Consider the following 25,771-nt stretch of genomic DNA (forward strand, 5'->3'; position numbering starts at 1 on the left):
ATGAATCAGGCCCATTGAGTTTTTTACTTACCAATATCTCTCTCATGATACATGTATGAATCCACTGTGCCATTGTTATGCTTCTCGTATTCTATGTAAAATGTACCATTTCTTGTTTGCATAGAACCATGAAAATAACCATCAATCACAGATCCATGACAAAAGGAATCATTTTCATCTAATAAAAAATATGATTATATCAATGACTTTGTAAGTGCAGCAAAGGTATACTCACGTTTAATAAGTGCAAACATTAAATATGATAAATTGCTTGCTTTAGGCAAATTTCACATAAAGATACTGGGAATTAACATTTATAACTTTGAGCAACCTTACTCAACATTCCTATAAATACAGTGGGGCAAAAAAGTATTTAGTCAGTCAGCAATAGTGCAAGTTCCACCACTTAAAAAGATGAGAGGCGTCTGTAATTTACATCATAGGTAGACCTCAACTATGGGAGACAAACTGAGAAAAAAAATCCAGAAAATCACATTGTCTGTTTTTTTAACATTTTATTTGCATATTATGGTGGAAAATAAGTATTTGGTCAGAAACAAAATTTCATCTCAATACTTTGTAATATATCCTTTGTTAGCAATGACAGAGGTCAAACGTTTTCTGTAAGTCTTCACAAGGTTGCCACACACTGTTGTTGGTATGTTGGCCCATTCCTCCATGCAGATCTCCTCTAGAGCAGTGATGTTTTTGGCTTTTCGCTTGGCAACACGGACTTTCAACTCCCTCCAAAGGTTTTCTATAGGGTTGAGATCTGGAGACTGGCAAGGCCACTCCAGGACCTTGAAATGCTTCTTACGAAGCCACTCCTTCGTTGCCCTGGCGGTGTGCTTTGGATCATTGTCATGTTGAAAGACCCAGCCACGTTTCATTTTCAATGCCCTTGCTGATGGAAGGAGGTTTGCACTCAACATCTCACGATACATGGCCCCATTCATTCTTTCATGTACCCGGATCAGTCGTCCTGGCCCCTTTGCAGAGAAACAGCCCCAAAGCATGATGTTTCCACCACCATGCTTTACAGTAGGTATGGTGTTTGATGGATGCAACTCAGTATTCTTTTTCCTCCAAACACGTCAAGTTGTGTTTCTACCAAACAGTTCCAGTTTGGTTTCATCAGACCATAGGACATTCTCCCAAAACTCCTCTGGATCATCCAAATGCTCTCTAGCAAACTTCAGACGGGCCCGGACATGTACTGGCTTAAGCAGTGGGACACGTCTGGCACTGCAGGATCTGAGTCCATGGTGGCGTAGTGTGTTACTTATGGTAGGCCTTGTTACATTGGTCCCAGCTCTCTGCAGTTCATTCACTAGGTCCCCCCGCGTGGTTCTGGGATTTTTGCTCACCGTTCTTGTGATCATTCTGACCCCACGGGGTGGGATTTTGCATGGAGCCCCAGATCGAGGGAGATTATCAGTGGTCTTGTATGTCTTCCATTTTCTAATTATTGCTTCCACTGTTGATTTCTTCACTCCAAGCTGGTTGGCTATTGCAGATTCAGTCTTCCCAGCCTGGTGAAGGGCTACAATTTTGTTTCTGGTGTCCTTTGACAGCTCTTTGGTCTTCACCATAGTGGAGTTTGGAGTCAGACTGTTTGAGGGTGTGCACAGGTGTCTTTTTATACTGATAACAAGTTTAAACAGGTGCCATTACTACAGGTAATGAGTGGAGGAAAGAGGAGACTCTTAAAGAAGAAGTTACAGGTCTGTGAGAGCCAGAAATCTTGATTGTTTGTTTCTGACCAAATACTTATTTTCCACCATAATATGCAAAAAAAATGTTAAAAAACAGACAATGTGATTTTCTGCATTTTTTTTTCTCAGTTTGTCTCCCATAGTTGAGGTCTACCTATGATGTAAATTACAGGCGCCTCTCATCTTTTTAAGTGGTGGAACTTGCACTATTGCTGACTGACTAAATACTTTTTTGCCCCACTGTATATATGCTCAATTCAATTGTGTACATTTATTCTATTGAGGACAGGGGGACAAGCCACCATATATAATGGGCCCCATATAATGTTCCAGTATATGATGGGCCCCATATAATGCAACATTCATAATATCCACCATATAATGCTCCATACAATATATGATGGGCCCCATATATTGCCCCATATATAATAGGACCCATAGATTGCTCCATACATAATGGGCCCCATATAATGCTCCATATATAATGGACACCATATAATGCTCCATACAATATATGATGGGCCCCATATATTGCTCCATATATAATAGGACCCATATATTGCTCCATACATAATGGGCCCCATATAATGCTCCATATATAATGGACACCATATAATGCTCCATACAATATATGATGGGCCCCATATATTGCTCCATATATAATAGGACCCATATATTGCTCCATACCTAATGGGCCCCATATGATGCTCCATATATAATGGGCACCATATAATGCTCCATACAGTATATGATTGGCCCATATATTGCTCCATGTATAATGGGCCCCATTTAATGCTCCAGTATACTGTATGCTGGGCCTCATATATCGCTCCAGTACAAGATGGGTCCCATATAATGCTCTAGTATATGCAAGTCCCCATATAATGCTCCAGTATATGCTGAGCCCCATATAATGCTCTGGTATATGATAAGCCACATATAATGCTCCAGTATATGATGGGCCTCATATAATTCATTCATAATATTCCCCATATAATGCTCCATACAATATATGATGGGCCCCATATATTGCTCCATATATAAAAGGGCCCATATATTGCTCTATACATAATGGGCTCCATACATAATGGGCCCCATATAATGCTCCATATTTAATAGGCACCATATAATTCTCCGTACATCATATGATTGGCCCTATATATTGCTCCATGTATAATGGACCCCATTTAATGCTCCAGTATATGTTGGGCCCGATATAATGCTCCAGTATATGCTGGGCCCCATATAATGCTCCAGTATATGCTGGGTGTTAGGGCTAGAGGAACTCTCCAAATAATTAGAAGGATGGTATAAGGTGCGTTCGCAGCCCAGGGTCCACCGTGCAGAGATGGAACCTGCTGCTGAGTAATGACGGACTATATGGCGGTATAATGTGACTACACACACAGGTTAGCTTCACCCGGTATGAAGGAAGCGAACCCTGTTGCGTCACAAAGAGCGCAAGCAAGGAGTCACAGAACTCTGTCCCAAGACTCAGGGAAATAGTTCCTCTAGAACTCTTGCACTCGACACCGCTACTGGGGTGTCAGAGATTCAACAAAATAATAATTTAATGCACAAGAGTGCGTGCAGTGCCGCTCTGGCGGATGCCACTAACCACCCAGACTTGGGCCAGGAATGCGCTCTATTAGTGCACGGTGCCGCACTGGCGGTCACTGCTATCAGACCCTGTATTGTGTGCTAGCTGTGTGGAATAGCACTGTCAGGTGCTAGGTAGCTTCCACAATTCGCGAACAGTTAACAACACTAGGGATGGGAATGATTCGGAGCTTTCATCCATCGACAGACATACATCCACACACACAGGTTAATAAGTTTATACTAGCGCTTGGCTGTGTGGCCATACGAACCTTTTATAGCGGAAGCTCTCCAGGACCTTCCTAGTGGTCCAATAGGAGCTGCTACAGGGCCTGAGCATGTGACCCCCGACCTCCAATGAGAGGTCGTCCCTTGGGCATGCTCAGAAGAAGAAAAGCAGGACTTAGTCCCAAGGACGTCTGCCCACCACTGATCAGTGCTGGTTTCAATGGCTGTGCCTGGTAGGACAGCAGTAACCAGCTGCACAGTATCAGCTTGAGACAGACGCTGGGACCAATGTCTATACTGAGTAGGCTCCACCTCAGCAGGAGGAGAATGGGAGACTGCAGCAGAGATGGTTCGAGATTCCCCATGTGCAGCGGTGGGAACTCGACACCTAACATTACCCCCCCTCCTTGGGGCTTGCCACGCTCGAAGGCAGCAATGAGCTGCGGAGCCCGAATGTGCTCAACAGGCTCCCAGGACCTATCCTCTGGGCCATGACCCTTCTAATCCACCAAATAGAATTTTTTTGCCATGTACCACCTTACACCCCATGATGGTATTCACCTCGTATTCATCCGTGGACGAGCCTGATGTCCCGGCAGATGACTCGGAAAACCGTGACATGTGGACGGGCTTTAGGAGGGACACATGAAAGGTGTCGGTGATGATTAGGCGTGGAGGAAGGGCCAGACGGTAGACCACTGTTATGATCTGGTGGCCTAGGAGCAGCATGAGACGGACTCTGGAGAAGGTGGTCCCTGTACTGACCGCAAACCCTGAATCTAGCAGCGCAACTAGAAGTAGCCGTGGGGGGTACCTAACACTCCCTAGACCCCTCGGCACAGCCTCAGAACTAACTTCCCCTAAAGACAGAAACATGAAATCTATCTTGCCTCAGAGAAAATCCCCAAAGGATAGATAGCCCCCCACAAATATTGACGGTGAGAGGAGAGGGAAATAACATACGCAGATATGAAATCAGATTTTAGCATAGGATAGGATACTATGCGGTCAGTATTAAAACACTAGAAAATATCCACCACAGAAAATATAGATCGCCACATCTGACTAAAGACATGGAGGGTATATCTGCATCTCCAGAGACACAGCTTGGCTGCAAAAAATCCTTCACAGACAAAGCTGGACAAAACAAAAACATGAATATGCACAGAACTATAAGGTCCACAGCAGGTGGACAGCAAAAACAAAGCCAGGACTTATCTTTGTAGAAAAGCACAGCAAACTGGAGAGACCAGCAGGGAAGTGAATCCTCCAAAAACAATGGACAACTGGCAGGGACTAAAGAGTCCTGCAAAGCTATATACCCCAGTCAGTCCTGCAATTAGTAGATACACCTGTCCAATCCTGCAGTCCAGGCACAACTGCACTACCCTCTACAACCACCGGAGGGAGCCCAAAAGCTGAATTCACAACAGACCACAGGATTAACCTGTTCCAGGACCTTGAAGGGACCTAGGTAGGGAGGCGCAAACTTAGTGGACTCTACTCACAACCTGATGTTATGGGCGGAGAGCCACACTAAGTTGCCAGGAGCAAAGGTCGGAGCGGGGTGCCGATGTGCATTGGCGGAGACACGGGCATGGGTACAGGAACCCGCGGATGCTGGCCGTAATTAAGGAGGAATGGGGTCTGCTCAGTGGAGTCAGCTACGGCATTGTTCAGCGCAAACTCCACCCATGGTAGCAAGGATGCTCAGTCATCCGGCCTGGCTGAGACAAAATGTCGCAGGTATGTGACCAGGCTCTGGTTGGCCTTCTCTACCAGCCCATTCGTCTCGAGATGGTATGCTGAAGAGATTCAGCTCGATGCTAAGAAGACAACAAAGCTCTCTCCAGAACCGAGACGCAAACTGGGGACACCGGTCACTGACAATTTTGTCTGGCATACCGTGTAGGCGGAAAACGTGCTTAATAAACAATGCTGCCAAGGACTGTGCAGAAGGTAGTCGTGGAAGAGGCACCAAGTGTACCATTTTGGAACAATGGTTGGTGACTACCCAAATAATGGTGCAGCTACGGGACCTGGGTAAGCCCACCACAAAGTCCATCCCGACCACTTCCCAGGGCCTGTCCGCCACCGGCAGGGGGTAAAGTAGCCCAGCAGGCCACTGTCGAGGAGACTTATTCTTGGCACAGGGGACACACGCCCGAATATAGTCTCCGACATCACGGGCCATATGCGGCCACCAGTACATCCTCGCCAGAAGCTCAGATGTCCTCTTGGTCCCACAATGTCCACCCACCCCGGACGAGTGAACCCAAGAGAGAACCTCCAGTCGCAAACTAGATGGCACAAAGGTCTTGCCCGGGGACAGAGACTCTAGCGAAACCGGGGCCACGGTCCTCAGGCTTTCGGGAGGGACAATTATCCGAGGCTCCTCCTCTACTGATGACACTACGGAGCGGGAGAGAGTGTCAGCATGGATGTTCTTCTCCATGGAAAGATAATGGAGGGTGAAGTGGAAGAGGGAGAAGAACAAGGACCATCTAGCCTGGCGAGAGTTTAGCCGCTGGCAGTCTGTAAATAAGCCAAATCTTTGTAGTCGGTATACACTTGGAAGGTAAAATGAGCCCCCTCCAGGAGGTGTCTCCACTCTGAGAAGGCCAACTTCATAGCTAGCAACTCCCTGTCCCCGATGGAAAAATTCCTCTCTGCTGGTGTGAAGGTCTTGGAGAAAAAAAAGCAAAGATGCTTCTGACCTTGAGCATCCTTTTGGAAGAGGACTGCTCCAGCACTGACGGATGAGGCATCCACCTCCATTATAATGGTTTATGTTGTGAATTCTGCTTTTGAGCTCCCTCTGATGGTAGTAGATAGTAATGCAGTTGTTCCTGGGCTGCAGTCTTGGACAGGTGTATCTGCTAATTGCAGTTCTGACTGTGGTATTTAGGCTTGCAGGACTCATTAGTCCTTGTCAGTTGTCAATGTGTTTTGGGATATTATGGATCTCTTTCTGGCTTCTCCTGCTTGGTTGACATTTCAGCAAAGATAAGTGTCTGTTTCTTTTTCTGTGGCACACAGACTATGTGCTTGTTTTTGATTGTATTCCTGCTCTGAATGTAGGATTCGCTGGAGTTGCAGATATATGCTCCTACGTCTTTAGTTAGATGGAGGAAGTTTTTGTATATTCTACTGTGGATATTTTTGAAGGGTTTTAATACTGACCGCACAGAACTCTGTCCTATCCTGTCCTATTTAGCTAGAGTGGCCTCTTGTGCTAAATCCTGTTTTTCTGCCTGTGTATGTTTTTTCCTCTCCGACTCACCACCAATATTTGTGGGGGGCTGTCTATCCTTTGGGGTTCTGCTCTGAGGCAAGATAGTATTCCTATTTCCACCTTTAGGGGTAATTAGTCCTCCGGCTGTGACGAGGTGTCTAGGATTGGTTGGGCACACTCCACGGCTACTTCTAGTTGCGGTGTTAAGATCAGGATTGTGGTCAGTATAGTGACCACCTACTCCAGTGAAAGTTTTCATGCTGCTCCAAGGTCACCGGATCATAACAGTACAACTGGCCCGTAATGAGTTAAATGCCTCTCAGAAGAAGGGAAGAAAGGTGTTGAGCCATTTTTTTTCTTCAGTCTGCTTTCTGTTCTCTTCCCTCTTAATCTTTGGGTGACTGAGGAGCCTTGTGCTAGCATGAATGTTCAGGAAATAGCTTCTCGTGTAGACCAGCTTGCTGCTAGGGTACAGGGTATTTCAGATTATATTGTTCAGACTCCTGCTTTAGAACCGAAGATTCCTACTCCTGATTTGTTTTCTGGTGACAGGTCCAAATTTTTGAGTTTTAAAAACAACTTTAAACTGTTTTTTGCTCTGAGACCTCGATCCTCCGGTGATTCCATTCAGCAGGTAAAAATCGTTATCTCCCTGCTGCGTGGCGACCCGCAGGATTGGGCGTTTTCCCTGGAATCTGGGAATCTGGCTTTGCTTAATATAGACTCCTTTTTTCAGGCTTTGGGATTATTATATGATGAACCTAATTCTGTGGATCAAGCTGAGAAGACCTTGTTGGCCCTGTCTCAGAGTCAAGAGGCGGCAGAATTGTATTGTCAGAAATTCAGAAAATGGTCTGTGTTGACTAAATGGAATAATGATGCTTTGGCAGCAATTTTCAGAAGGGGTCTTTCTGAATCCGTTAAAGATGTTATGGTGGGGTTTCCCATGCCTTCCGGTCTGAGTGATTCTATGTCTCTGGCCATTCAGATTGACCGGCGCTTGCGGGAGCGCAGAACTGTGCGCGCTGTGGCGTTGTCCTTAGAGCAGATTCCTGAGCCAATGCAGTGTGATAGGATTTTGTCTAGAACAGAACGACAAGGATTCAGACGTCAAAATGGGTTGTGTTATTATTGTGGTGATGCTTCTCATGTCATTTCAGTCTGTCCTAAGCGGACAAAGAGGATCGCTAGTTCATTTACCATCAGTACTGTACAGCCTAAATTTCTGTTATCTGTGTCCTTGATCTGCTCATTGTCATCATTTTCTGTCATGGCGTTTGTGGATTCAGGTGCCGCCTTGAACTTAATGGACTTTGAGTTTGCCAGGCGCTGTGGTTTTCCCTTGCAGCCTTTGCAGGACCCTATTCCTTTAAGGGGCATTGATGCTACACCCTTGGCTAAAAATAAGCCCGTTTTGGACACAGGTGACCATGCGCATGGCGCCAGCCCATCAGGAAGATTGTCGATTTCTGGTGTTGCATAATTTGCATGATGCTATCGTGCTGGGTTTTCCGTGGTTGCAGGTACATAATCCTGTGTTGGATTGGAAGTCCATGTCTGTGACTAGTTGGGGTTGTCAAGGGGTTCATAATGATGTTCATTTGATGTCAATCTCCTCTTCTTCCTCTTCTGAAATTCCAGAGTTTTTGTCTGATTTTCAGGATGTAATCAATGAGCTCAAGTCCAGTTTCCTTCCTCCGCACAGGGACTGCGATTGTGCCATTGACTTGATTCCAGGCTGTAAGTTTCCTAAGGGTCGACTTTTCAACCTGTCTGTACCTGAACATACCGCCATGCGGAGCTATATTAAGGAGTCTTTGGAGAAAGGGCATATTCGGCCATCTTCTTCACCGTTGGGAGCGGGGTTCTTTTTTGTTGCTAAAAAAGATGGTTCCTTGAGACCCTGTATTGATTATCGCCTCTTGAATAAGATCACGGTCAAGTTTCAATACCCTTTACCTTTGCTTACCGATTTGTTTGCTAGGATTAAGGGAGCTAGTTGGTTTACGAAGATTGACCTTCGGGGGGCATATAATCTTGTTCGTATTAAGCAGAGTGATGAATGGAAAACTGCGTTTAATATGCCCGAAGGCCATTTTGAATACCTTGTAATGCCATTTGAGCTCACTAATGCTCCATCTGTTTTTCAGTCCTTCATGCATGATATCTTCCGGACTTATATTGATAAGTTCTTGATTGTATATTTGGACGATATTTTGATTTTTTTCCGATGATTGGGAGTCTCATGTGGAACAGGTCAGGATGGTATTTCAGATCCTTCGTGACAATGCCCTGTTTGTGAAAGGGTCTAAGTGTCTCTTTGGGGTGCAGAAGGTCTCTTTTTTGGGCTTTATTTTTTCTCCCTCATCTATAGAGATGGATCCGGTTAAGGTTCAGGCTATTCATGATTGGATTCAGCCCACATCTGTGAAGAGCCTTCAGAAATTTTTGGGTTTTGCAAATTTTTATCGCCGTTTCATTGCTAATTTTTCCAGCGTGGTTAAACCCTTGACCGATTTGACGAAGAAAGGCGCGGATGTGGCGATTTGGTCCTCTGCAGCTGTCTCTGCCTTTCAGGAGCTTAAACGTCGATTTACTTCTGCTCCGGTGTTGCGCCAACCGGATGTTTCTCTTCCGTTTCAGGTTGAGGTTGACGCTTCTGAGATTGGGGCAGGGGCCGTTTTGTCTCAGAGGGATCCTATTGGTTTCTTAATGAAACCGTGTGCCTTCTTTTCCCGTAAGTTTTCGCCTGCTGAACGCAATTATGATGTCGGCAATCGGGAGTTGTTGGCTATGAAGTGGGCGTTTGAGGAGTGGCGACATTGGCTTGAGTGAGCTAAGCACCGTATTGTGGTCTTGACTGATCATAAGAATTTGATTTACCTCGAGTCTGCCAAATGGCTGAATCCTAGACAGGCTCGATGGTCTTTGTTTTTTTCCCATCTTGATTTTGTGGTCTCGTACCTTCCGGGTTCTAAGAACATTAAGGCTGATGCCCTCTCTAGGAGTTTTTTTGCCTGATTCTCCTGAGGTCTTGGAACCGGTCGGTATTTTGAAAGGGGTGGTCCTTTCTGCCATTTCCCCTGATTTACGACGGGTTCTTCAGGAATTTCAAGCTGATAAACCTGACCGCTGTCCTGTGGGGAAATTGTTTGTTCCTGACAGATGGACTAGTAGAGTGATTTCTGAGGTTCACTGTTCCGTGTTGGCTGGTCATCCTGGCATTTTTGGTACCAGAGACTTGGTTGGTAGGTCCTTTTGGTGGCCTTCTTTGTCACGTGATGTGCGTTCTTTTGTGCAGTCCTGTGGGACTTGTGCGCGGGCCAAGCCTTTTTGTTCCCGTGCTAGTGGGTTGCTTTTGCCATTGCCGATCCCTGACAGGCCCTAGACGCATATTTCTATGGATTTTATTTCCGATCTTCCGGTTTCCTAGAGGATGTCTGTTATCTAGGTTGTTTGTGACCGGTTCTCTAAGATGGTTCATTTGGTGCCTTTGCCTAAATTGCCTTCCTCTTCGGATTTGGTTCCGTTGTTTTTTGAGCATGTGGTCCGTTTGCATGGTATTCCGGAGAATATTGTGTCCGACAGAGGAACCCAGTTTGTTTCTAGGTTTTGGCAGACCTTTTGTGCTAGGCTGGGCATTGATTTGTCTTTTTCTTCTGCGTTCCATCCTCAGACAAATGGTCAGACCGAGCGAACTAATCAGACCTTGGAGACGTATTTGAGATGCTTTGTGTCTGCTGATCAGGATGATTGGGTGGATTTCTTGCCATTGGCCGAGTTTGCCCTTAATAATAGGGCTAGTTCGGCTACCTTGATTTCGCCTTTCTTTTGTAATTTTGGTTTTCATCCTCGTTTTTCTTCTGGGCAGGTTGAGCCTTCTGACTGTCCTGGTGTGGATTCTGTGGTGGACAGGTTGCAGCAGATTTGGGCTCATGTGGTGGACAATTTGGTGTTGTCTCAAGAGGAGGCTCAACGTTTTGCTAATCATCGTCGGTGTGTTGGTTCCCGGCTTCAGGTTGGGGATTTGGTCTGGTTGTCTTCCCGTCATGTTCTTATGAAGGTTTCTTCTCCTAAGTTTAAGCCTCGGTTTATTGGTCCTTATAGGATTTCTGAGATTATTAATCCGGTGTCTTTTTGACTGGCGCTTCCGGCCTCTTTTGCTATCCATAATGTCTTCCATAGATCTTTATTGCGGAAATATGTGGAGCCCGTTGTTCCCTCTGTTGATCCTCCGGCCCCTGTGTTGGTTGATGGGGAGTTGGAATATGTTGTTGAGAAGATTTTGGATTCCCGTTTTTCGAGGCGGAAGCTTCAGTACCTTGTCAAATGGAAGGGTTATGGCCAGGAGGATAATTCTTGGGTTTTTGCCTCTGATGTCCATGCTGCTGATTTGGTTCGTGCCTTTCATTTGGCTCATCCTGATCGTCCTGGAGGCTCTGGTGAGGGTTCGGTGACCCCTCCTCAAGGGGGGGGGTACTGTTGTGATTTCTGCTTTTGAGCTCCCTCTGGTGGCAGTAGATGGTAATGCAGTTGTTCCTGGGCTGCAGTCTTGGACAGGTGTATCTGCTAATTGCAGTTCTGACTGGGGTATTTAGGCTTGCAGGACTCATTAGTCCTTGCCAGTTGTCAATGTGTTTTGGGATATTATGGATCTCTTTCTGGCTTCTCCTGCTTGGTTGCCATTTCAGCAAAGATAAGTGTCTGTTTCTTTTTCTGTGGCACACAGACTGTGTGCTTGTTTTTGATTGTATTCCTGCTCTGAATGTAGGATTCGCTGGAGTTGCAGATATACGCTCCTATGTCTTTAGTTAGATGGAGGAAGTTTTTGTATATTCTGCTGTGGATATTTTTGAAGGGTTTTAATACTGACCGCACAGAACTCTGTCCTATCCTGTCCTATTTAGCTAGAGTGGCCTCTTGTGCTAAAGCCTGTTTTTCTGCCTGTGTATGTTTTTTCCTCTCTGACTCACAGCCAATATTTGTGGGTGGCTGTCTATCCTTTGGGGTTCTGCTCTGAGGCAAGATAGTATTCCTATTTCCATCTTTAGGGGTAATTAGTCCTCCGGCTGTGACGAGGTGTGTTGTGAGTTCCGTTCTGGAGCTCCCTCCTGTGGTTGCTAATGGTATTTTTGCGGGTTCTGCCTTTGGGCTCCCTCTGGTGGTTTCAAGTGGAACTGCTGCTCCGTTGGGTGGCTGTAGCAGCTGCCTTCACTAATCGCCTTGCCTTGGTTTGTTATTTAAACCTGCTCTGGGCTTTAGTCCATGCCTGCTGTCAATGTTCTTGGTTGGATTTGATTCTTCCCTTGGATTTCTCATATGGCCAGTCCTTGTCTGCAAAATATAAGTTTTGCTAGTTTTGTTTGTCCATTTGTTTGGACTCTATTGCTTTGCATTTTGTCTCTTTTGTCCAGCTTGTCACTATGTCTTATTCAGGCTAGCTGGAAGCTCTGGGAAAGCAGATTTGCCCCTCCACACCGTGAGTCGGTGTGGAGTTCATTTTTGTAAACTCTGCGTGGATTTTGTAATTTTTAATACTGACCGCACAGTATCTTTTGCTCTCTGTCTATCTAGTTTAGTTTTGGCCTCCCTTTGCAGAAATCTAATTTCATTTCTGTGTTCGTCATTTCCCTCTCCTTTCACAGTCAATATTTGTGGGGGGCTGTCTTTCCTTTTGGGGGTTTCTCTGAGGCAAAATGGCTTTCTATTTCCTTCTTTAGGGGTAGTTATATCTGACGCTGTGACGAGGTGTCTAGGGAGTGTCAGGAACATCCCACGGCTATTTCTAGTTGTGTTGTTAGGATTAGGGACTGCGGTCAGTAGAGATACCACCTTCTCAGAGCTCGTTCCATGTTGCATTTTAGCCACCAGGTCATTTCAGTGTGGCCTCTTAACCACCAGGTCATAACAGTACAGCAGGCCAAGAATGAATTGAATGCATCTCAAAAGAAGGAAAAAAGAAGAGTTCTGAACCATTTTTTTTTCTGTGCTCTGTTCTATCTTCTTTTTCCTCTTGATATCTGGGTGGTGCTGGATATATGCTCTGGTATGGAGGTTCAGGGTTTGTTTTCTCGTGTGGATCAACTTGCTGCAAGAGTCCAGAGTATCCAAGATTATATTGTTCAGACTCCGGCTCTAGAGCCAAGAATTCCTACTCCTGATTTGTTTTTTGGGGACAGATCCAAGTTTTTGAACTTTAAAAATAGCTGCAAATTGTTTTTTGCTTTGAAACCCCGTTCTTCTGGTGATCCCATTCAGCAAGTGAAAATTATCATATCCTTACTGCGTGGTGATCCTCAAGACTGGGCATTTGCTCTTGAAACAGGGAATCCGGCATTATTGAATGTAGATGCATTCTTTCAGGCGCTCGGATTGTTGTATGATGAACCTAACTCTGTAGAGCATGCTGAGAAAACACTGTTGGCCCTGTGTCAGGGTCAGGAAGCGGCAGAGTTATATTGCCAGAAATTTAGAAAATGGTCTGTGCTCACTAAATGGAATGAAGAGGCGCTGGCTGCTATTTTCAGAAAAGGTCTTTCTGAAACCCTTAAAGATGTTATGGTGGGCTTTCCTACGCCTACCGGTTTGAGCAAATCTATGTCTCTAGCCATTCAGATTGATCGGCGCTTGCGTGAGCGCAAGGCGGTGCACCATACGGCAGTGTCCTCTGAGCGAAGTCCTGAGCCTATGCAATGTGATAGGATTTTGACTAGAGCAGAAAGGCAGAAATTTAGACGTTAGAATGGCCTGTGTTTTTACTGTGGTGATTCAGCTCATGCTATTTCTGATTGCCCTAAGCGTACTACCAGGGTCCCTAGGTCTGTTACCATTAGTACTGTGCAGCCTAAATTTCTCTTGTCTGTTACCCTGATTTGCTCATTGTTGTCCTTTTCTGTTATGGCATTTGTGGATTCTGGCGCTGCCCTGAACTTAATGGACTTAGAATTTGCCAAGCGCTGTGGTTTTTCCTTGGAACCTTTGCGGAGTCCTATTCCCTTAAGGGGGATTGATGCTACGCCATTGGCCAAGAATAAACCTCAGTACTGGACACAGTTAACCATGTGCATGGCTCCAGCACATCAGGAAAATATTCGTTTTTTGGTGTTGCATAATTTGCATGATGTTGTTGTGCTGGGTTTTCCATGGTTACAGGTACATAATCCAGTGCTGGATTGGAAATCTATGTCTGTGACTGGTTGGGGTTGTCAGGGGATACATAGTGATATTCCTTTGATGTCCATTTCCTCGTCCCCTTCTTCTGAAGTTCCTGAGTTTTTGTCGGATTTCCAGGATGTATTTGATGAGCCCAAGTCCAGTTCCCTGCCTCCTCATAGGGACTGCGATTGTGCCATTAATTTGATTCCTGGCTGTAAGTTCCCTAAGGGCCGACTTTTCAATCTGTCTGTGCCAGAGCATGCCGCTATGCGGAGTTATGTAAAGGAGTCCTTGGAGAAAGGGCATATTCGCCCGTCTTCGTCACCGTTGGGAGCGGGATTTTTTTTTGTTGCCAAGAAGGATGGCTCCTTGAGACCCTGTATAGATTATCGCCTTCTCAATAAGATCACTGTCAAATTCCAGTATCCGTTACCTTTGCTTTCTGATTTGTTTGCTCGGATTAAGGGTGCTAGTTGGTTTACTAAAATCGACATCCGAGGGGCGTATAATCTTGTGCGTATTAAACAAGGTGATGAATGGAAAACAGCATTTAATACGCCTGAAGGCCATTTTGAATACCTTGTGATGCCATTCGGGCTCTCTAATGCTCCATCTGGTATTTCAGTCATTTATGCATGATATCTTCCGGAATTATCTGGATAAATTTATGATTGTGTATTTGGATGATATTTTGGTTTTCTCCGATGATTGGGAGTCTCATGTGAAGCAGGTTAGGATGGTGTTTCAGGTCCTTCGTACTAATGTTGTTTATGAAGGGGTCTAAGTGCCTCTTTGGAGTTCAGAGGGTTTCTTTTTTGGGTTTCATTTTTTCTCCCTCGGCTATTGAAATGGACCCTGTTAAAGTCCAGGCCATTCATGATTGGACTCAACCTACATCTGTAAAGAGCCTTCAGAAATTTTTGGGCTTTGCCAATTTTTATCGTCACTTTATTGCTAATTTTTCTAGTGTGGTGAAGCCTCTGACCGATTTGACGAGGAAGGGCGCTGATGTGGAGAATTGGTCCGCTGGCAGTCTGTAAATAAGCCAAATCTTTGTAGTCGGTATACACTTGGAAGGGAAAATGAGCCCCCTCCAGGAGGTGTCTCCACTCTGAGAAGGCCAACTTCATAGCTAGCAACTCCCTGTCCCCGATGGAAAAATTCCTCTCTGCTGGTGTGAAGGTCTTGGAGAAAAAAAAGCAAAGATGCTTCTGACCTTGAGCATCCTTTTGGAAGAGGACTGCTCCAGCACTGACGGATGAGGCATCCACCTCCATTATAATGGTTTATGTTGTGAATTCTGCTTTTGAGCTCCTTCTGGTGGTAGTAGATAGTAATGCAGTTGTTCCTGGGCTGCAGTCTTGGACAGGTGTATCTGCTAATTGCAGTTCTGACTGGGGTATTTAGGCTTGCAGGACTCATTAGTCCTTGTCAGTTGTCAATGTGTTTTGGGATATTATGGATCTCTTTCTGGCTTCTCCTGCTTGGTTAACATTTCAGCAAAGATAAGTGTCTGTTTCTTTTTCAGTGTCACAGACTGTGTGCTTGTTTTTGATTGCATTCCTGCTCTGAATGTAGGATTCGCTGGAGTTGCAGATATACGCTCCTACATCTTTAGTTAGATGGAGGAAGTTTTTGTATATTCTACTGTGGATATTTTTGAAGGGTTTTAATACTGACCGCACAGAACTCTGTCCTATCCTGTCCTATTTAGCTAGAGTGGCCTCTTGTGCTAAATCCTGTTTTTCTGCCTGTGTATGTTTTTTCCTCTCCGACTCACCACCAATATTTGTGGGGGGCTGTCTATCCTTTGGGGTTCTGCTCTGAGGCAAGATAGTATTCCTATTTCCATCTTTAGGGGTAATTAGTGCTCCGGCTGTGACGAGGTGTCTAGGATTGGTTGGGTACACTCCACGGCTACTTCTAGTTGCGGTGTTAAGATCAGGATTGTGGTCAGTATAGTGACCACCTACTCCAGCGAAAGTTTTCATGCTGCTCCAAGGTCACCGGATCATAACAGTACAACTGGCCCGTAATGAGTTAAATGCCTCTCAGAAGAAGGGAAGAAAGGTGTTGAGCCATTTTTTTTCTTCAGTCTGCTTTCTGTTCTCTTCCCTCTTAATCTTTGGGTGACTGAGGAGCCTTGTGCTAGCATGAATGTTCAGGAAATAGCTTCTCGTGTAGACCAGCTTTCTGCTAGGGTACAGGGTATTTCAGATTATATTGTTCAGACTCCTGCTTTAGAACCGAAGATTCCTACTCCTGATTTGTTTTCTGGTGACAGGTCCAAATTTTTGAGTTTTAAAAACAACTGTAAACTGTTTTTTGCTCTGAGACCTCGATCCTCCGGTGATTCCTTTCAGCAGGTAAAAATTGTTATCTCCCTGCTCCGTGGCGACCCGCAGGATTGGGCGTTTTCTCTGGAATCTGGAAATCTGGCTTTGCTTAATATAGACTCCTTTTTTCAGGCTTTGGGATTATTATATGATGAACCTAATTCTGTGGATCAAGCTGAGAAGACCTTGTTAGCCCTGTCTCAGGGTCAAGAGGCGGCAGAATTGTATTGTCAGAAATTCAGAAAATGGTCTGTGTTGACTAAATGGAATAATGATGCTTTGGCAGCAATTTTCAGAAGGGGTCTTTCTGAATCCGTTAAAGATGTTATGGTGGGGTTTCCCATGCCTTCCGGTCTGAGTGATTCTATGTCTCTGGCCATTCAGATTGACCGGCGCTTGCGGGAGCGCAGAACTGTGCGCGCTGTGGCGTTGTCCTCAGAGCAGATTCCTGAGCCAATGCAGTGTGATAGGATTCTGTCTAGAACAGAACGACAAGGATTCAGACGTCAAAATGGGTTGTGTTATTATTGTGGCGATGCTTCTCATGTCATTTCAGTCTGTCCTAAGCGGACAAAGAGGATCGCTAGTTCATTTACCATCAGTACTGTACAGCCTAAATGTCATGATCCAGTTCTGAGATTATGTTCAGCTCTTGTCTCTGGACTGGTCATGTGGGAGTTAATCCTCTCTGCCTCACCCTGGAGCTGGCTGAACTATTTAAGTCCTCTGTAGCCATTGGGCCAGTGTCAGCTATAGTTCATGCTGCAAGGTTTGAGCTCCTGACCTGATCCCTGTTAATGTGTTCCTGTTTGCCTCTGACTGCCTACACCCGTTTATGACTTGTTCTGACCTTTGGCCTGTACCCCGACTCCGTCTCTGTCTCACGTTTTGGTTACCACGTTCCCGGTAGGTTCTGACATCTTGCTTGTCCCCGACGATTCTCTGCTCGCCCCTTCTGTACCGCGCTGCTATCTCCGTGTATGACCTTGGCTTGTTTCATGTCCCTTTCATTACCTGTGACACCTGTGTTGTTGTTCAGTGTTGCTGTGCTGTGTGTGCGCAACCTCTTTTCCTTAGCCAGCACCCCCTGGTGGAGATTGCTCTATACTGCACTGCAGCAGCACATCACACTAAATTTCTGTTATCTGTGTCCTTGATCTGCTCATTGTCATCATTTTCTGTCATGGCGTTTGTGGATTCAGGTGCCGCCTTGAACTTAATGGACTTTGAGTTTGCCAGGCGTTGTGGTTTTCCCTTGCAGCCTTTGCAGGACCCTATTCCTTTAAGGGGCATTGATGCTACACCCTTGGCTAAAAATAAGCCCGTTTTGGACACAGGTGACCATGCGCATGGCGCCAGCCCATCAGGAAGATTGTCGATTTCTGGTGTTGCATAATTTGCATGATGCTATCGTGCTGGGTTTTCCGTGGTTGCAGGTACATAATCCTGTGTTGGATTGGAAGTCCATGTCTGTGACTAGTTGGGGTTGTCAAGGGGTTCATAATGATGTTCATTTGATGTCAATCTCCTCTTCTTCCTCTTCTGAAATTCCAGAGTTTTTGTCTGATTTTCAGGATGTAATCGATGAGCCCAAGTCCAGTTTCCTTCCTCCGCACAGGTACTGCGATTGTGCCATTGACTTGATTCCAGGCTGTAAGTTTCCTAAGGGTCGACTTTTCAACCTGTCTGTACCTGAACATACCGCCATGCGGAGCTATATTAAGGAGTCTTTGGAGAAAGGGCATATTCGGCCATCTTCTTCACCGTTGGGAGTGGGGTTCTTTTTTGTTGCTAAAAAAGATGGTTCCTTGAGACCCTGTATTGATTATCGCCTCTTGAATAAGATCACGGTCAAGTTTCAATACCCTTTGGAGTAGATGAGAATATCATCCAGATAGACTACGACCGAGGTGGTGAGCATATCCAGGAAGATATCATTCACAAAGTCTTGGAAAACAGCAGGAGCATTACAGAGCCCGAAGGGCATCACCAGGTATTCATAGTGCCAGTCCCTGGTGTTAAATGCCGTCTTCCATTTGTCCCCCTCATGGATGCAAATCAGGTTGTAAGCACCCTGCAGATCAAGCTTAGTAAATACCCTCGCTCCCCGCAACCTATCGAATTGCTCAGATATCAGAGGCAGAGGGTATTTGTTCTTAACGGTGATTGCATTAAGACCCTTTCAATCTATGCATGGACGTAGTTCTCTGTTCTTCTTCTGCACGAAGAAGAACCCCGCCCCTGCAGGTGATACTGAATTCCTAATGAATCCTCTTGCCAGATTCTCTGAATGTATTGGGTCATTGCCTCCGTCTCGTGAGAGATAGGGGATAGACTCGACCCCGGGGAGGCTCTGCACCAGGCAAGAGGTCAATAGGACAGTCATAGGGGCAGTGGGGTGGAAGGGTCTCCACAGCCCTCTTGGAGAACATGTCCACATAGGGCCAATAGTGCTTGGGGAGAGAGGAAAGATCTGCGGGTACTTCAGTAGTAGCAACCTGAACGCACTCTCTCAGACATCTAAGCTCACAAGATTCACTCCATCCCAGAATTCTCCCAGAGGACCACTCTATATGAGGAGAGTGGTAGCGTAGTCATGGTATCCCTAACAGAACCTCATCAATTCCCTTGGGAATAACTAGCAGGGAGATAATCTCCTGATGGGATGGAGACATGGATAAAGTAAATAGGATGGTCTGGTGCATTATTTGTGAGGGCCGAGTCGACCTATTCACCACTCGTACAGTCACCAGCTTGGCGAGCATCACCAGGGGTATTGCGTGGCATTGGGCAAAGGCAGAGGACATAAAATTCCCCTCCGCCCTGGAATCCACACAAAGCTCGACTGTAAGAGTGGATAGGCCAAAGGTGATTGTCCCTTTGAAGGACAGTTTGGAGGAAAATGTCGCCGTGTCTAGTGTACCTCTTCCTACATCCGCTAGACGCTGACGTTTTCCTGACCGCTGGGAACATCTGGAGGCAAGATGTTCGGCAGACATGACAGACCTTGAGTGCACAAATGATCCGGGATTTAGATCCCACTCATGACACCTCCATGGCCTCATGTGGCTCGGACGCCTGGACCAGAGATTCCAGAGGTATGGCGAAGGAGGGAGCCAGCCGAAGCCTCTGCCTACACTGGGCTCGCTCCAACCTTCGCTCGTTAAAACGAAAGTCGATGCGAGTTGATACAGCTATTGGCTCCTCCAGTGTGGCGGGAATCTTCCTAGTGGCCAAAGCGTCCTTCACATGGTCAGCCAGCCCCCTCCAAAATACAGGGATGAGGGCTTTATCCGGCCACTCCAGCTCAGATGCTAAAGTCCGGAAATGGACGGAAAAATGGCTGACCAAGGATGAGCCCTGTGTCAGTGCCAGCATTTGAAGCGCCGGGTGACTTGAGGTCCCAAAAAGACCTGTTTCAGAGTGCTCAGGAACAGCAGAGCACTCTGCACCACATGATTGTCATGCCCCCACAGCCCACTCCAACGTCCTGTCCGACAAGAGAGATATTATGAATCACACTTTAGCCAGCTCTGAGGGGAAACATGCAGCCAGAAGCTCAAGATGTATCGCACACTGGTTCACAAATCCCCTGCATGACATGCTATCGTCAGAGTACTTATCTGGCAGTGGGAGGCGGGATAAGGTTGGAACAGGGGTGGCAGTGGACAAACTAGCTGCAGCCACGCTAGCAGCCTGAACAGCTACTGCGGTAACATCCACAGCCGAGGTTGTGCGCTCGAGAGCACCCAGCCTGCCCTCCAGCTGCTGGATGTACCACTGCAGTCGCGGTACCGCACAAAGAGCGCAAGCAAGGAGTCACGGAACTCTGTCAAAAGACTCAGGGAACGAGTTCCTCTAGACCTCTTGCGCTCGACACTGCTACTGGGGTGTCAGAGATTAACAGAAATAATAATTTAATGCACAAGAGAGCGTGCAGTGCCGCTCTGGCGGACGCCACTAACCACCCAGACTTTGGCCAGGAAAGTGCTCTATTAGTACACCGTGCTGCACTAGAGATCACTGCTATCAGATGCTGTATCGTGTGCTAGCTGTGCAGACTAGCACTGTCAGGTGCTAGGTAGCTTCCACCATTCACGAACAGTCAACAACACTAGGGATGGGAATGATTCGGAGCTTTCATCCATCGACAGGCATACATCCACACACACGTTAATAAGTTTATACTAACTCACGGCCATGCGGCCATTCGAACCTTTTATAGCGGAAGCTCTCCAGGACCTTCCTAGTGGTCCAATAGGAGCTGCTACAGGGCCTGAGCATGTGACCCCCGACCTCCAATGAGAGGTCGTCCCTTGGGCATGCTCAGAAGAAGAAAAGCAGGACTAAGTCCCAGGGACGCCTGCCCGCCGCTGATCAGTACTTGTTACAATGGATGAGCCTGGAAGGACAGCAGTAACAAGCCGCTTGAGCCAGACGCTGGGACCGACGTCTCTGCTGAGCAGGATCCACTGCAGCTGGAGGAGAATGGGAGACCACAGCGGAGATGCTTGGAGATTCCCCTGTGCACTGGGCCCCATATAATGTTCTAGTATATAATGGGTCCTATATGATGGGCCCCATATAATGTTCCAGTATATGATGGGCTACATATAATGCTCCAATATATATTGCACCCCATATAATGCTCCAGTATATGATCAGCTCCAGTATATGATGGGCCCCATATAATGTTCTAGTATATAATGGGCCCCATGTAATGCTCCAGTATATGCTGGGCCCCATATAATGCTCCGGTGTATGATGGGCCCCATATATTTCTGCAGTATATGGTGGGCCCCATATATTGCTACAGCATATGATGGGCCTCATATAATGCTCCAGTATATTCTGGGCATCATATAATTCTCTAGTATATGCTGGGCCTCATATAATACCCCAGTATATATGGGGCCATATATTACTCCAGTATATAATGGGCCCATATAAGGCTCCAGTATATGCCTGCAGTGCACAGGCGCTGTGCCCCTGACCTTTTTCCGGCACCTGCGGACTGCCATACTTTGCTCTGCCCTCAACAGGGCAGACAAAGTAACCTGCGCAGGAGCCACAGCAGGAGGAAGAGAAGAGGACGTCATCCTATGAAAATGGGAGGCGCCGGACTCGGACCACGACACTCATCGGACCCGAATCGGGACCGCCCCTGGGTGAGTATAATCTAACCTGTTTTTCTTATCTTTCAGGGTACATCGGGGGCTTATCTACAGCATTACAGAATGCTGTAGATGAGCCCCTGATGCCAGTGGCCGCAGCTCATACTCGAATTTTGGGGTGACAGACTCCCTTTAATCAGAAATCCACGCACTTACACACCTTGGCTGCTATCAATAACATTCTTAATGGTTGTCGAGGAATGTTCTACTACGCTCTGTGCATTTGGGCATGCAAATCATCATGCCAGCCACTCGCTTTACCATTGCCAACAAATAAAAGGGTTGGACTGAAGTTAAAGTAATTTTCATTCTAAATCCATTTTTTAGTGCCATAATCTAAACTATTTTCTAATATACTTGCATTAATAATTCTGTAGCTACACTGTGTAACTGAGATTTTATATTTTTTACCTTCTTCCTTTTTGATAATGCTTCGTTTGAGAATTCCATTGCGGTGTCAAAATAGCTGCCGCGCAAGTGATGTCACTGTCTCTGCACACCAGCTCGCTACTACTGATCTGAGCCGACAACAGAGGGCACTGTCATTGTGCACATCACTCAGTGCACAGCACACAGAGACTAGACACATTATCAGTAACATGTGTATCTATCCTGTGATTTTCATAATTCCACAACCTTTCCTTCTTGGTGTTGTAATTTCAATGTAATGGAATGTGTATATACAGCATAATTTGTAGATAGAGGAGCTACTACTTACCTTTGAGTTTGCCTGAATATACAAATGAGATATCCATGGGTACAAATGTATCATCAGATAGTACTTTAAAATCATCCGTGAATACACTTTTATCTCTCCTTAATGACAACTCATATTTCCTGCATAAGGAGACAAACTTACTATTGTTAACTATAAGACAAAAAATAATTAGAATTATTATAGACTTAATTGTCAAAGAGATGTTCCAAAATTACAGCTTACCACCTATTAGCAGGAAAGGTGGTGTCCGATCACTATCATTTGGGTTATGTGTTCGTCATTTAAACAGTGTGGCTATCACGCATGTGTTCTGCAGATCCATTCACTGTTTATATAATTGACATAAATTATTGAGTACAGTGCTTTACTTCCATACGCAAAAAATGACCTGTAGATAGGTATTCAGTTATAATTATGGGACAATTATTTTTAGCAAAGCAAAAACTTTACTAAATACTGTTCATTTCTGTGTTGTGTCCTGTGTTATCAGTGTGTGTTACTGAATGGAATTGGGACTGAAATGTGATTGATTGCTCTGGTTGAGAATACAGGCTCACACAAGTGGCTAATACACCTCTCTATCCATTGTTGGCCTGCCCTGGGCTATGGTGTCCTGATATTAAGGCAATATGATCACTATGATGGCTATAATTTGTTTTTATTTTTCTGAATTTCATGTATCTTACCTTACTTTCCTGAACCTGATGCTACCTGCCTGGATTCTATGAATAGCATGCTACCAGCTTCTCAAAATCTGTTGAGTATGAAGCTGGAAACTCTCTGTAAGACCTTTAACAATTCTTGACCTTTCAGGCTGCCATCACACTAGCAGTATTTGGTCAGTATTTTACATCAGTATTTGTAAGCCAAAACGAGGAGTGGAACAATCAGATAAAAAGTATAATAGAAACATATGCATCACTTCTGTATTTATCACCCACTCCTGGTTTTGGCTTGCTAATACTGATGTAAAATACTGACCAAATACTGCGAGTGTGACGTCAGCCTCAGAGTTGTTTAAATCTATTCTTTTAGCCATTTTGCCTGAAGAAAACAAGCTGCCTTGGAATTGGAAAGGGGTGTTGTATCCTTAGATCACACCATCCATCATTACACCAGTACACATCACCTGATCTGTTTTATCCAATAATCATTCGAGTATTCCAGTTTATACAGCTTAGAGTTAGAAAATATGCATAAAAATTATAAAATGGTCAGAATACTGACTTGCCTAATAATTGAGCGCACAGTGAAGTCAACTGGTTTACAGAAAACGTGTTCAGAAAGAAAGACGCACATTAATGGCCAAAGATTTCAGAAGAATCAAACGTGAAGTGACCAGGACGACATCCTCCAGTGCCATCATACTCCAGAGCTGTAATCTCCTTGGTCAGAAGTGCAAGGTGCTCAGAGACATGGTCGAGGTGAGGCAGGCTGAAACCTGACCAACACTGAACAAGGCACAGAAATTGAAACAGAGATTTTTTTTAAAAAAGCTTTATGGACTGATGATGTGAGATGAACTCTTGAAAATGCTGTATTGTATGCATTGAAATACTGCTTGGCTAGATAATAAAGACCATAAAGATGAAATTATAATGACATGGCCCCCTCCTCACCTGACCTAAACCCTATTAAGAACTTATGGGCCCTTATTCAATGGGAGATGTACAGTGAAAGAAAACAGTACACCGCTCTGAACCGCGTCTGGGAGGCTGTGGTTGGTGCTCCCCCCCCCAAAAAAAATGATTGTCAATAGATTAAGAAACTGACAAAACTTACAAGAAGCAAAATGAACATAAACATTGCTGTAATTAAATAAGTAAAAAGCAAAAGAAAGTGCATTTAAATGGCACAGGGTTCTTAGCAACACTGTTTTTGATCAAAAATAACATGAAAGTCATCCCACCATCGGCAAGGTGACCATGATGGGGAGGTCCTAAGCTGTCTAATATTAAAAACCTTACCATGTGTCAGAGTTGACCTCAGTGTGTGAATAAGGCCAAGCAAAGGACCGGGTTCCAACCTGTGGACACCAGCCTAGGGAAAGTTTTTAAATGTAATTTCCAGCTCAAAGGAAAATATTTAGATTGACAGTCTTCAGTGGTTGATATCTTTTAATGGCTAACTGAAAAGATAGTAATAAATTGCAAGCTTTCAAGACTACTCTGGTTTCTTCATACTGTATCAGTTCAAGAGAGGGAGGACAGGGTCCAACTGACATAATCCATTTACAGAAGACTTGTGAATCTTAGTGAACAGAAGGGTGGCTATATTGGTCAAAATATATTTGAAATTTTAGAAATGTTTTTTCTGTACATTTTGAGTTGTTTTGTACATTTTTAATTATTCTCAATTTATCAGATGAAAATAAACAATTGAGATGGGAAAATTTTTCATTAAGTTACATAATAATTCTGTACAATAATAGTTACCAAAAGTTTATGCACACAAGGATATTCTCCTAAGAAATTCCAGACAATTCCATACAGGAAAGAAATATATCTTGGTACCAGACAATTCCAGAAATTCCAGCCAATTTTTCAGACAAGTCAAATGGTGCTCTTTCCATTTTGAGAGATGCCGTGCGACCAAACAGTAGTTCTACTTCACACATTGGATATTGTTGTACTAAGGAGAAATTGTACAACAAATTGTATTTTGCATTTTTACTGTTACTCTTGTGAAAATAAAAAAATTGGGGCAAAAAAACTTTTGTGGGAAAAATGTGATAAAATGTTATAGAATTATGTGAAGCACTTGGAGGTTCAAGGTGCTCACCACACATCTAGATAACTTCCTTGAGGGGTCTAGTTTCCAAAATAGGGTGATTTTTAGTGGGTTTCCACTATTTAGGCACATCTGTGGCTCTCCAAACGCGACATGGTGTCTGCTATTGATTCCAGCAAATTTTGCATTCAAAAAGTCAAATGGCGCGCCTTCATTTCTGAGCCTTGCCAAGTACTCAAACAATAATTATCCTCCACATATTGGGTATCAGAGGTCTCAGTCATTGAACAAGAAATTGTATGGTGCCGTTTCTACTGTTACTCTAGTGAAAATTAAAAAAATGGTGCTAAAAGAAAAAAATCTGTAAAAGGTGATTTTTTAATTTACACGGCTCAATGTTATAAACTTACAGTATGTGAAGCACCTGAGTTGCGCAAGGAGCTCACCACACATCTAGATAAGTTCCTTAAGGGGTCTAGTTTCCAAAATGGGGTTGCTTGTGGGAGCTTCCACTGTTTAGTCACATCAGGGTTTCTGAAAATGCGTCATGGTGTCCGCTAATGATTCCAGCAAATTTTGCATTCAAAACATCATATGGCGCTCCTACCCTTCTGGGCTCTGCTGTGTGCGCCCATTCAGTAGTTTTCCCCAACATGTGGGGTATAGGTGTAATCAGGAGAAATTGCACAACAAATTTTATGGTGCAATTTCTCCTGTTACCCTTGTGAAAATGCAAAATTTGGGGTTAAAGAACATTTTGGTGGGAAGAATGAGATTTTTTATTTTCATGGCTCAACGCTATAAACTTCTGTGAAGCACCTGGTGGCTCAAGGTGCTCATGACACATCTAGATAAGTTCCATGACGGACCTAGTTTCCAAA

At 44.9% G+C, this 25,771-nt stretch overlaps 1 protein-coding gene across 4 annotated transcripts in view; it reads right to left on the bottom strand.

Annotated features, from left to right (window-relative positions):
* The window catches only part of LOC138650175 (disintegrin and metalloproteinase domain-containing protein 10-like), a 196,252-nt gene that overhangs the window by 147,548 nt on the left and 22,933 nt on the right, over window positions 1-25,771 (bottom strand). For 2 of the 4 annotated variants that reach the window (XM_069740619.1, XM_069740617.1), the window contains exons 3-4: window positions 22,161-22,279; window positions 32-178 (exon numbers count right to left, since the gene is read on the bottom strand). The exons of 1 other annotated variant lie outside the window; for it this stretch is intronic. In XM_069740619.1, the coding sequence (XP_069596720.1) occupies window positions 32-178; window positions 22,161-22,279 (266 nt within the window). The remainder of the gene's footprint in view (window positions 1-31; window positions 179-22,160; window positions 22,280-25,771) is intronic. One more of the 4 variants, XM_069740618.1, reaches the window with a different exon arrangement.

The sequence above is a fragment of the Ranitomeya imitator genome, chromosome 1 (genome assembly GCF_032444005.1).
Source record: "Ranitomeya imitator isolate aRanImi1 chromosome 1, aRanImi1.pri, whole genome shotgun sequence".
NCBI classification, from domain to species: Eukaryota; Metazoa; Chordata; class Amphibia; order Anura; family Dendrobatidae; genus Ranitomeya; species Ranitomeya imitator.